Genomic DNA, 12145 nt, shown 5'->3' with positions numbered 1-12145 from the left:
TGGTAGAGGCCGGGTGGCGGGAAGCTGCAGAGCAGCTCGGGCCCGCGAGTAGGGGTGCGAGAGGGCGCGGAAGGTGTCCCAGCGGGCGGATGGAGGTGGCGAAGGGCGAGGAGGCGGCGGCCGCTGCTCCCGAGGCCGCCGCGGCCGCGGCCGCCGCCGTGACGCCCACGTGCGGGTAGTAGTGCAGCGGCACGTGCGAGTGGAAGGGGTAGGGCAGGCTTCCGGTGGCGGCCGCGTGCGTCATCATGTAGGTGTAGAAGCTGGGGTCGGCCGGGTGCGGCCAGGACATGGCCAGGCGCTGCCGCTTATCCTTCATGCGTCGGTTCTGGAACCACACCTGCGGGGAGAGCCGCAGCGCGGCCCGTTAGGGAGCGCCCCGCCCCCGCCCGCGCCCGCGCCCCGGGCCTCCCCGCCCCTCCGGGGCCTCCGAAAGACCTGGCCTGTTCCCCTCCGACCCGACCCAGCGCCCAGGCCCCTGCCCTCCCCGCTGGGACAGAGCGGGTGGCCGAGCGGACCGCGGGGCACGCCCTCCTCGACAAAAAGACTCTCCTACGCTGGGTCCGACTGCTGCAGCCCCTCGGGCTTCTGCTCCCTGACTTTCTGCTGCGTTTTCTCGTCCCAGCGCCACCCTCCCACTCCGCCCCACCGCTCGCCGGCACCTGGCGCTCAGTCCCAGCATGTGCACCGCCTGGGCAGGGAGGCTGCGGCTGCAGCTTGGGGAAAAGGCCGCCGCTCCCGGTGCCGAGTCCTCCGAGCTACCAGAGCCTGCCCGTGGGGTCACTGGTTCGATGTTGATGTTGAAGGGATGATTTTGTTGGGAACATTTGCCTCCAATGAGTGGTGGGAATAACTTCCTCTTAAACTGGGAAGGGGACTTTTCTACGCCCTCGCAGCCCGGTTTCTAAAGAAGACATCATCCCCTAACTTAGAGAAAGTCGGAGGAAACCGAAGGGAGATCTCCACACCCCTCCCCTGCCCCGTGGAGTTTCCCGTTTCCTTTTTCCAGAGTCGGATCCTCTGTGAAGTATTCACCACGTCGCCCAACCTCCCGTCTATCTCTCTCTCTCTCCGCCCGTATAATAAAACTAGTCACCTAAAATGTGTAAATAAGGACAAGTTCACTGCGTTGTCTCTCCAGGGGGTTGTCCTTTCCTGTTGCCCCGGGGGAAAAATACTTAGAAATACTTTTTTAAAAACCCAATCGGTTTTTAAAATACAGTATCATTTTCTCTGTGTTGTAACGATTTCTGTGGGAAATGAATGTCCAAGATCAGAAGCAAATGGAAAGTTCCACGTCTGGTTCATACCAGAGGAACAAAGCCCAGCCTGCTCCGCCGCCTCAGGGGAAGTGGAGCCATGGCCATGGGCACCTGGACACGGGCGAACGGGCTCCGCCATTCAGGCCCTTCCCAGGTCAGCCAGGCCCGCCAACCCTTCGGATTCGGGAAATAAACATGCCGATTCCTTTGGTGACTCTCCCTCGCGGGTTTTCAGGCCCAGCTAAGTCTAGCCCCCCAGAAAGGAGACACAAACATCCACCCAGACACCCCCGGGAGGCCAGAGCCAGGCGCCTGCTGGGATCCGTACCTTGATGGTGGTTTCGGGCAGGTTAAGCGCAGCGGCCAGCTCGCACCGGCGGGGCCGTGACACGTAGTTCTCCCGGTAGAACTCCTTCTCCAGGCGCGCGATCTGTTCGCGGGTGAACGCCGTGCGGTAGCGCCGCACCTGATCGGCACCGGAGCCGGAGCTGCCCAGCGCCGCGCCCCCGCCGCCGCCGCCGCCGCCGCCGCCGCCGCCGCCTCCATGCAGGCTGCCGAGGCCGGAGCCCGACGAGGACGTCGTGGTGCCCCCGGCGGATCCGCTCTCCGCGTACCCTGGCAAACGAACGGCCGACAGCGCATGAGTCACTGTAGGGCCACGATCCCCTCGCTGGGGCTGCGCGCGGCTGGGGGAAGCTGCGAGAGCCAGGCGAGACGCTGCCTGAATTGATGGGGTCTGTCATGCTTACAAATTGCTGCCGTTAATGGAATCAATAAAGTTTGGGGAGCACTTCATAACCAAATAATAAGAACTCAATTAGGGTGGTTTTTAAAAAAATAATAATTGGAAATTTTCAACTCTGGGAAAATTGGCCAAGGGAAAATGCCCATATCCAGGCGCAGTTTGGGAAGCTCTGGGTTGGCCATGGTCTGGGGACCACCGGGCAGCTTTCTGTGCGGCCTCTAACCCTTCTTTGACGGTTTTGGGGGTTTGTTTAAAATTTGAACGCCAGCCGCCGCTCAAACCGGAACCATGAGGGGTGGACCTTACTTTTCCTCTCTTTTTCTCCCGCTGACCCAAGCGGGTCTCCCAAAGGCGCCCGGCGAGGCTCCCCCCGACTTACTCAGAATGCCCCCTCCACTCGGCCTTGGGAGCTCAGAGCAGAGGAGACCAGAGCAGCCGCTCAGTGCACTCTTCCCTAGCCTAGCGGACTCCGCGGCTGGCTAGGGGTGGGTCGGCGCGCACCGGCTTTAGAGCCGGGCGCAGGAACGTTTTCTCCGGCTCGGGAGCCCGGGCAGGCCGTCAGGCGGGCCTGGAGCCTCAGGCCTGCGCCTCTGGGAGACACTCAATGATCAGAGCCCGAGGGCACGGTCTCCCGCAGGCGTCCCGCCCCTGCTAGAGCGGGCGAGCGGCCGCTTGCTGCGGGGGGAGCAAAGGGGCAAAGTCACCGGGAAGGGCAGGCAGCAGCCCCGGAGGAACAGGGAGGATGGGACTGGAGAGCGCGGCGCGGTTACCTTTGCCATTGTTTTCCTTAAGCGGCGCGGCGCCGAGGCCGCCGGGGGAGCGCAGAGCGGAGCAGCCCACCTCCACGTCGCTGCTCATATCCGCCTCGGCGGCCGCCTCGGAATAATGGCCCGGCTTTTTGCGGCCCTCCGCGGCAGAGGCGATTTCGGAGGAGACGGTGCTTTCGCTGCCCGGGTGCTGCAGGTTGAACAAAGTGTCTATTTCGAATTTGCCCTTGGCAGGGAGGTCTCCCAGAGAGCTGTGCAGGGGGGCGGACGGCAGGCGCGGGCTAAGGCGAGCCGGGTGCTGCGAATTTTCCAGGGCCTCGAGTACAGCATTGCCAGCCGAGTCGGACAAATTGGAGAACCTCTTGCCGGCCGTGGGGCTGTGCAGCCCTCTCTCCATCAGAATCATCTCTTTTCTTATTCTTTCCATCATCTCAGCTTTCTGAAAAATGTCACAGTGGTCCGGCTGTCCCGTCCTAATGATGGGCTGCGCCTAGGGCTAATTCTCATTCAGCCCCAGCGAGCGCCTCTAGATATTATTATCTCTTTTGGAGGGAGGCAGAAAAATTGTGGAATGCCAGAGCGAGGGAATGACTGGTCAAAATGACCCATACATCCTTCCGAGCCCAAGATGTCATTCATCAAAAAGTAGCGCTCGCTCGTCATTAAGGTACGAATGACGCCGTTCGAATAATCATTTATTGTAACAGGTTTATAAGCAAATAAATACACGCTCCTGTCAGTGGGTAATGAAGGCAGCTTCGGAGCAGACAAATAGATCCAGGTAGGAGGCTTGAAAAGACAAGAAGTGAGGAGGAAGGCTCCGGTCCTTTGCCGGTGCAGAGCCGGTTCTGCTCGCCCGGGGGTTTGGCCTCGGGGGTGAAATTGACAGTCTGATTAATAGAGCGCTCCGCGGCACATTTCCCCCTTCATTTAGGGGCATCATTACGCTCTCAGTTTGCTGGGTTGCCCCTTAGGTCCTAATCATGCAGCGCCTTCCTCATTTTTCCTCGGACACAGATACGTGTTAAATAATAGATAATGCTTTGATTTTTCCAGAGTAGATCGTCGTAGGGAAGCTGCTTCTTTTTTTTTTTTTTTTGAACATTTACAATTGGGAGGGGGTGAGGGGTGGACAAGGGGGAGGATGTAGGAAGAGTTGCGTAAGGAGAAGACCTTGCGCTCCTGTCTGGATTACTTATCTTTTGAATTTCAGAACGAAATATGTCTTTTATTTAACAAATAGGACGCCGACTTCTCTCTTTCCCCCACTTCGCCTCAGCCAGGCTGCTCTTCTCCTTCCCAGGAGAGAGAGAGAGAGAGAGAGAGAGAGAGAGAGAGAGAGAGAGAGATCTTGTAGACTTTTGAAAGCAGTTTAGTGCTACGTGGCTGGGGAGGTGCGCTGGGCCCGCGCCTCCAAACGGAAATCATTAGGTCCTCTCTGATTTTTTAACACCGTTTGCAGAGTGAGTTCTGAACTTGAAGTCCCAGGTTTTTTGCTTTTATAATCTTGCTGATGGATAGGCTTCTCGCCTACGGGTTTTCCCTGGGGGAAATGAACTCTGCTGGACGATTTCATAGCAGAATTCGACAGCTAACTTAAAACGCAGTCGCGATTTACAGCGCCATATGGGCCGCCCCAAATCCACTTTTTACGTTGCCAGCTTTCCCCTTCCCTCTTCAAATCAAATTGTTTGTGGCTAAGTTGCCGGGTCTCGAGGTCAAACGGGGCCAAGAAGAGGGCCTTTCCCCCCTACCGTCCCGCTGCCCTCTCTTCCCTACTCAGCTCTCCTTTTCTCCTTCCTCCCTCCCCCCACCCCGGCCCCTTACCTGTCGCCCCGGGTATTCCCCGCGCGGACTCCCGGGGCGGAGAGTCGCGGGCCAGCCTTGCTGCTGCTCCTCGCCGCCTGGGCTCGGCAGCTGAGCCTCTTGGCGATGACTTTGATGGTCATAACGACGCCGGTGGCAACCATTTTTACGAAGATCAATCTTTACTCAAAGCCCTTGCACGGCTCCTCCCGCGCTTACACCCCACCCTGCCCGGACCCCAGATGCACTGTGCGGGTCCGCCCGCCAGCAGCCCACAGGGAGAGAGACCCACGGCCAAGGCGGGGTGAGCGAGGACAGGGATGGGGCGCCGAGGTCAGCCTGCGCGCTTCCGAAGCGGCCGAAAGACCCGGGCAGTCTGGGCGCCGGGCGCGGGTCCTGCGTCCCCGCCTCAGCACCAACCCATACCCCAACCCAGGCCCCCCCTTTCCTCCCTGCCGCCACACCCAGCACATCGGGGTGTGCGAGGGGCAAATCCGGGATCTATTTGTCCATCTCTGTGTTGGCGCTTTGCTTTTAACCTTGGCCCCGTTGGGGGCGCGTCAGGAATGTAGGGGAGGCGAGGTGTGAAGTATATTTATATACATTTATATACGTAGTCAATGCCAAAAGTTTCTCTCCTTTTCCCCTTGGCGCCAACTTATTTCAACGACGCGAGCCTTGCTTAGAAAATCAATTCCACCTCTTTAAGGAAATAAATGGAGTTCTCCCCCAAGGTGAGAACTGGAAAGCTGGACAGGCGTTGTGGCTGGGGAGGTCGGGGTGGGGGGACGCGGAGCAGGCTTGGGGTATTCAGAGGACTTGGCTCGCAGGCACCTCCGCCCCTGCCCCAGAGGCCACCCGGCTCAGAAAACTGCCAGCCCTTTCCAGCCGGCGTTCCGGGTCAGGGCTCAGCCTCGCCGGGGCCCCCACCTCTCCCTCCCTGCTCCCCAGTCCGAGCGCCCAGCTCCACCACTCCGGGCGGGGGAGGGGAGTCGCTGAGCAGGAAACTGGAAAGGGTACCCCTCTCCCAGCCCCACTTGCTTTGGGGACTGAATGGGACACCTCACTCCAGGCTCGGGTTCGTGGTGGGGACGGGGGAGCAAGGGCCTGGCGGGGAGAGGGAGGGGGACAGATGCCAAGAGTGGGGGGGGGGGGGGTGGTTCGGGCGGAGCGCGACCAGGGCGGAAATCGCGGATGCCTTTATTGCTGTCGTTTGGCGCCCCCATCTGTTTTCCTCGAGGTTTTGGCGGCTGTGAGCCGCTTTCAATCGCAGAAGCCGCGGCTGAGTTGTGCGATGCGTACACTGACCCTTCACCCTTCCCCCAGCCAGCGGGTCCCCCACTGCCTCCCGTCCTCTGGGACCCCTCACCTCAGGGCCCAATGTCTGCGCCAAACCTACCTCGGTCTGTTGAAAAAGGGAAAACACCATTTCGCGGGCACACTTAGGTTCATTAGGGTTCTGAAAACTCTATCGCACCTTTTTTAAAAAAATATATTTTATTGATTTTTTACAGAGTGGAAGGGAGAGGGATAGAGAGTTAGAAACATCGATCAGCTGCCCCCTGCACACTCCCCACTGGGGATGTGCCTGCAACCAAGGTACATGCCCTGGGACCCTTGAGTCCGCAGGCCGACGCTCTATCCGCTGAGCCAAACCGGGTCAGGGCTCTATCGCACCTTTTCTATAACACTAACATTTTGCATTTCGGCACGTGCATTATGACAGGTACATGTCAGGGACACTGCTCACCGTGGAAGGCGCCTATTATTTTTCACTAAACTGCGTTTAGCAGACAAGGTTTTCACAGGAGGCAGTGAAGATTCCTTTACAATGTTTCATGCCCCTTCGTTTATTCCACACCCACAAGTAATAGTAATAGTAATATTGGCCAACTTCTAGGTAGCTTTTAGTCTGAAAGCACAAGTGCTTTTTACATCTATCATCTCCCCTACACCTCACAGCAACTCTAGAAATCAACTGTGTTATTACCCCTTTCTCAGAGGTGAGAAGCCTTCCGCACAGAGAGGGTGGGGGATTTGCTCCTGATGTGAACTTACCTTGGATAATATCCACGTTATAAGGTACACAAGCTCTGGGCAGCGTTTTTTGGTTGGGTTTCTCGTTTTGCATGCATCTCCTTTAAATCCAGGCCTACCTCCCAGGCGTTGAGCCTGTGTGTGCAGGGTAGGTAGTGAGAAGATTAACACAGTTCTGTTGGCGTTTATTAATGAAATGCCCAAACCTTGCACTTCTCCCAGAAAATCGGCTGAAACTGGAAATGGGCTTTGTCAAGTGTCCCCACTTTTAAAAGACATAACTTTAGGGCTACCGCGGCCTCCTACCAAGGTACAGGACTCAATAAAACAAGACAAGGACCCACCCCGTGTCCTCGAGCTTTGACAGGAACTTTTAATGCGCATTGAGGGTGAGGGTGCGGAAAGGATTTTCTCCAAATGGATTGAAAAGCAATTTTTGCTCAAAAGGAGGAATTTCAGGAAAGAGGCCTAATTTGAGGGACGGGTAGGCCTTCAGACCAAATATTTGTTTCTTGCGGAGCGGCAGGTTCTCCACTTTGGGTCGATTGAAGATAATAAAAACTTGTCCGTGCTGCTGGAGGAGAGGGGAGGGCACCCCCCGGACCACGGGGCACAAATCCCACCGCCGCTTTGGGCCGCAAGCTCGCTGGGCGCGGGATGTGAGGGAGCAGCTGTGTGGCTAGAGCCTGAGCTGCGAACCCCGGGCACATTTTCCTTAGGCTGAGCGAGTTCCCCACGGCTCGGAGGTTTCTTGGAAGTTTCGGTTTATGAGGGAAGACGCTGGTTTGGGGAATCCAGGCCTGACTCGGACTGGCAACTTTTTGCGGCCATCCCTGGCAAGTCAGCCTTGAGTTTCTGCCTCTCTCGGGTCTTTCTGGCTCCTCCTTCTTCCCCCTAGAACCCCGCACCCCACCTGAGGGGAGGATGGAGGAGTACTTTCTCCATGAACTCTGGGGCTACCTAGGCACACTGCCTGTCTGAAACTTGTGCGCCCGGAGACGTGACAGGAAAACTTGCAGGGACATCTAGCGCCAGGCCTGGGGAACTGCGCGCCGCCAGTCCGGGAAGCGAAGCCCGACCGCTTGCCCCTTCTTCCTCCCTCACTGCGCCCCCCAACTCCACCTCACCCCGCGCCCCTTGGTCCTCAGGCATTTCCCAAACCTTCATCCCCGTGGCGATGCCGCTGACCACACCACACGTGCATTTCTGGTAGAGACAGCGGAATGGGGGGAGGGGGGAAGAGGGGGAGGAAAGAGGAGAGAGAGAGAGAGAGAGAGAGAGAGAGAGAGAGAGAGAGAGAGAGAGAGAGAGAGAGAGAGAGATTCTCTGTCATCCAAAAGGGCCGACAGAGTTTGCACTTTCTGGACTTCAGTTAACAATAATATTGCTAGACAAGTGTGTTCCGAGGACAATCCCACACCTTGAGATGTGGACAAAGCAGCAGAAAATTGCTGCGGTCCCAGCTTTTGTTTTGCCAAAAAAGTAAAAGTAACCCAGGTTCCCAATTCTGGTCCCACCCTCTGGCGCCCCCTCCTCAAGGAGATTAGTGCTTCTCTGAGAGGGATGATGCTCCCAGAGTTTAATTCCCACAGGAAATGGAGGCGTCCTCTCCGTCCCCAACAAGGGCCAGCTGCCCTGTGGGAGGCAAACCTGGTCTCACCAAAATGCGCTTTGGGTTTGGAGGGGGTTTTCTTAGTTGCAAACAATTTACATTAAATAAATTCTAATTCTGTTGTTAAATCCAAATGGAATACTTACTTCTCAGATCTAAAAAGTGCTCAACGCAGGATTCCACTGTCTGGCTTTTGCTAGAGACCCTTTTCTTCACCCTCGGTTTGTTGTTGTTGTTGTTTAAATTCCTTTGGATATTTCCAGCCTGAGTGAAACTGGGTATTGTCTGCAGAGGGAAAATTAGTTCCAAAGTTGTCAGGGCACAGACTTGGTTAAGAACACTGTCCAGCCATACTCACTGGGTTTAAGACTTTACGTTGGAATTACGACTCTATTTCTACACTGAATTTTTGGCATCTTACAAGTTAATTAGGAGGGTGTCCCACTCTGATAGGACTTGATCATTGTTGCCCTGGCGCTAATGGTCACAGATTATGTGGTTAATTGATAGCTCACTGCTGTCTTGGCAAGCAGAGGAACTTATGTTCTTCAATAAATCTAAATCACAGCCTGCACCTACCTGCTCCCCACCCAAGGACAGGGACACGATTTGAAAGATCATCTATCTACAAGGAGGAAAAAAAAGAATGCTACTTCAATATTTCAGAATATGACTGATTCCCAAAAAGGGTGTTTGTGGAAGGAAAGAAGGAAGGGGAGTAAGTGATGAGAGGAGAGGGCAGAGTTAATCCGACTTTTTCTCTCCCTGGCAGAGTGGGACTTTGGACAATGAGGGGCTACTCTGAGTTTCTCACCAAAATCAGGAAAGGTGGCAACACTGATTTCACTGAATAACACATTGGTGTTTGGACACATTTATGGCTGCAAACGATTTTCATTTAACAAAGACTATTTATTTCTGTTGTTAAAGCCCCAACTAATACACCCACACACAGTCTGTACTCCTGGCCAGTTTAAGAAAATTATTCCTATTAACTTTAAACCTGAGATCAGCTTGGACATAGGGTATACAAGCTAAATGAAATGTTTCTGCAAATTCAGCCTCAAAATTCCTTCCCTAACTACCACCCCCTGCTTGTAAACTCTGTGTCTTATTGGTTCATAAAAAGAGCAGCCCTGACTTGGTCTGGTACTCAACCACGGCCCTATAATCCAATAGCAGCAGCTGACCTGGGGTGCTGGGTTTAGGGGCCCTCATAGGGTCCAGTCAGAGACACTTGCCTATGGGGAATGCCCTCTCCCAGGATGTAAGGCTACACTGGAGGCAAGGGCAGTAGTGGCAGGGATAGCAAGAGGCAATGCTCTTTATTGTTCAGTCTCCCTGGTCTCTGAACACTCTCAAGATTCATCAGAGAAACCCCAAGTCCTGCAGGAGACCCAGAGGGCAACTGGAGGCAGGGCCACCATTGAGAACTGTCTTTCAACCAGGGCATTCATCCAGACTTTCCTTCCAGTCCTGCAGAGCTTAACTTGCTGCATAGGAAATTCAGCCAAAAGTGAAGTGTGGTCTGAAAACAGCCAACCTTGACAAGTTCTTGCTTCCTATTTTAATATCACTTTCTTCATTCTTTAGCATATAATCAGTTTTTAAGAGGTATTTGTGAGATAGAAAATCACACAGATGTCCCAGAGTACAAAATCACGGGGATATTTAGTTTTAAGAGACTGAAAGTTCATTGGTTCCAATTATGTCTTAGAAATATTTCAACAAATTTGTGTGTGGTTTTTTGTTTTGTTTTGTTTTGTTTTTGTTTTTTTGAGGTCACAGAAAAAAATTCTAAGTATCTTTGTCTTCTCTCTTTCTCTGAGAAAAAAAAAAGGGGGAGACAAAGGGGAAAGTAAGAGCATTTCAGAATAGCATCCCAAGATTGGTTTGTTGGGTAAAGAGAACCTAGCCATACTCTTCTAAAAAGTCAGTCACTGTCACCTAACCCTGACTGGCATTTTCTTTAACGCCGATGCAGCTTCCATTGCTAACTTTTGCATTCTCTCAAAATTGTTTTCATCAGCAAATTCCTATTCCCTATGATTTTTTGCAAAGGCTTAGGCTCCTCCTGTCTCAATTTGATCAAGAACATGTCCAGGACTTCAAAAAGGTCAAATTCCCCCGATTTTCCTTCCCAGGACCCCTCTCATAACTTTCCCCTTTATTTGAGCCTTTTATGGTTACTGGGTTTTGCGTGTCAACACTCCCAACACCAGCAGCCCACCCTGCAGTGCCAGGCCAGGCCCAGGAGGGCTCTCTTACTCTGCCCCAGTCAAAGGCCCCTGCTCTGGTATTCTGCCCCGTCCAGATTCTGTCTTGGATCCAGGAACAGCAGGTCTAGGTGACAGGCTGGCTTCACCAATCACAGGCTCAGGGGAGTGATTTTCTTGGAGATGGGCTGGCCTGGGGAGTTGATACTAAGAACTCAAATGGACTCATTCGGAGGGCTCCTACACCCACCCCAGAATCCTCAGCTATTCGCATGTCTGTCCTAAAGTGGAACCTTAGAGTCACCGAAAGACTCACTATTAATGATTGAGGAGGGTGGACTGGGTTCAATGGCTGAAGACTGGCACAAAGGGGTGGAGAGGGGTCAGGGCTGTGATTCCTGGCACACTCACAGGGCTGCCGGCAGCCCACTCTAACCCCTCGAAGTCAGAACCAGTTGCTCTGGGCTGCTTCTCTCACCAGCCCCAACTTTGCTTGGGGGGCGGAGGGTGGGGGAACACACCCGCCCTCCTAATTTGCCCCTCTTAGGTCTCTGCAGTTGGCAGCTAGGAAAAGAAAGCGAAACAAAGGTTCCTGGGAAAGTGAAGTTTTCAATTAATTGGTGTGAGTGACGGGCGGGGGCGGCGCGGGGAGGGGGGGCGGTGGCTGCAAAATGCCAGAGACCGGTTGGCTGCAGGCGAGGCGCTTAGCTTTTGCGCCCGGCGGCAAAGTGGCGTTCGCCTGGAGCCCTTCAATTTAGAAGTTGTGGGGGAGGCTGCGCCAGGCCTGGGGAGTCCAGCTCCGGAGATGCCTCCCGGCTGGCCCGGGTGTGGAGGCGAATAGCGTGGACCAGGCGCGGACTTTTCTCGCTGGGGCAGATCGTGTGCTGGACTTCTCTGTAAGTCTCTGCGTTTGGCCCCATGGGCGCTTTGTGGGCATTTCCCGGCGGACAACGTGTATAAGTAGGGTCTGCTCCAATCGGTCTTAATTCGGAGGATCCCCTGAGATCATACGCGTGAAACGCCTTTGACCCCCTAGCGAGGTTGTGAAAATTAGCTCTCTCGGGTTTAGGGTCTAGGTCAGCGAATCCGAGTAATTAAGCAACAGGATGAAAAATCGGTCTGTTTTCACATCAATCTGACCATCTCTGTCGTTCCCCTTCATTTAGTTGTGCAACTCGGGAGCCAAGGAGAGGTGGCAAAAGCAGCCTTAGCGGAGACAAGGCGCAGGCCTCAGCGCCCGCCTCAGTCGCAAACAGGGCCTAGGGTGGTTGGCCGCGCAATCAGCTCGTGGGGGTGGCTGCGGCGCAAACGCCAGGGTCCCCGGGAGAGCGGGAAGGAGAGGTGGGCTGCTCAAGGGGCTGGGGAGGGGTGGGGGCCGGGGTGGGTGGGTCCAGAGGGGCGCGGGCCTGGAGCCAGGCTCTCCCGCGCCCCCACCCTCACGTGGCCCCGTGCAGCCAATGGCACGGCCCCGAGCTGGAGCCCTCGGGGAGGGAGGCGGCCCCCCGACCGTCCCAGGCCCCCTCCCAACCTGAACTTCGTTTTTATAAACGTCCCGCGATGAGCTAACCTGTTGGAGGGCGGGCAGGCGGGCGGGAGGCGGGAGGCTTGCAGTGAGAAGTCTTCGAGAATAAAGAAGGTGGAGAGCGCTAGAACGATAGAAAAACTATAGGAGTGATGAAGAACGCTGCGCTATCGCCGCCCTG

The 12145-nt window shown here is 55.1% G+C and overlaps 2 protein-coding genes across 2 annotated transcripts in view; one reads left to right on the top strand and one right to left on the bottom strand.

Moving 5' to 3' along the window:
* Nucleotides 1–3201, bottom strand: part of EVX2 (even-skipped homeobox 2) — a 3976-nt gene extending 775 nt beyond the window's left edge. The window contains 5 exon segments of the mRNA XM_006109819.3: nucleotides 8–41; nucleotides 43–78; nucleotides 80–337; nucleotides 1588–1874; nucleotides 2775–3201. Coding sequence (XP_006109881.2) covers nucleotides 8–41; nucleotides 43–78; nucleotides 80–337; nucleotides 1588–1874; nucleotides 2775–3201 — 1042 coding nt within the window.
* An 8159-nt stretch (nucleotides 3202–11360) lies between these two features.
* The window catches only part of HOXD13 (homeobox D13), a 4170-nt gene continuing 3385 nt past the window's right edge, over nucleotides 11361–12145 (top strand). Inside the window, exon 1 of the mRNA XM_014446609.2 lies at nucleotides 11361–11396. Coding sequence (XP_014302095.2) covers nucleotides 11361–11396 — 36 coding nt within the window. The remainder of the gene's footprint in view (nucleotides 11397–12145) is intronic.

Source organism: Myotis lucifugus, unplaced genomic scaffold (assembly GCF_000147115.1).
Source record: "Myotis lucifugus unplaced genomic scaffold, Myoluc2.0 scaffold_5, whole genome shotgun sequence".
Lineage (NCBI taxonomy): Eukaryota > Metazoa > Chordata > Mammalia > Chiroptera > Vespertilionidae > Myotis > Myotis lucifugus.
The sequence above is the reverse complement of the archived record's forward strand: the minus strand, read 5'-3'. Positions and strand labels throughout refer to the sequence as shown.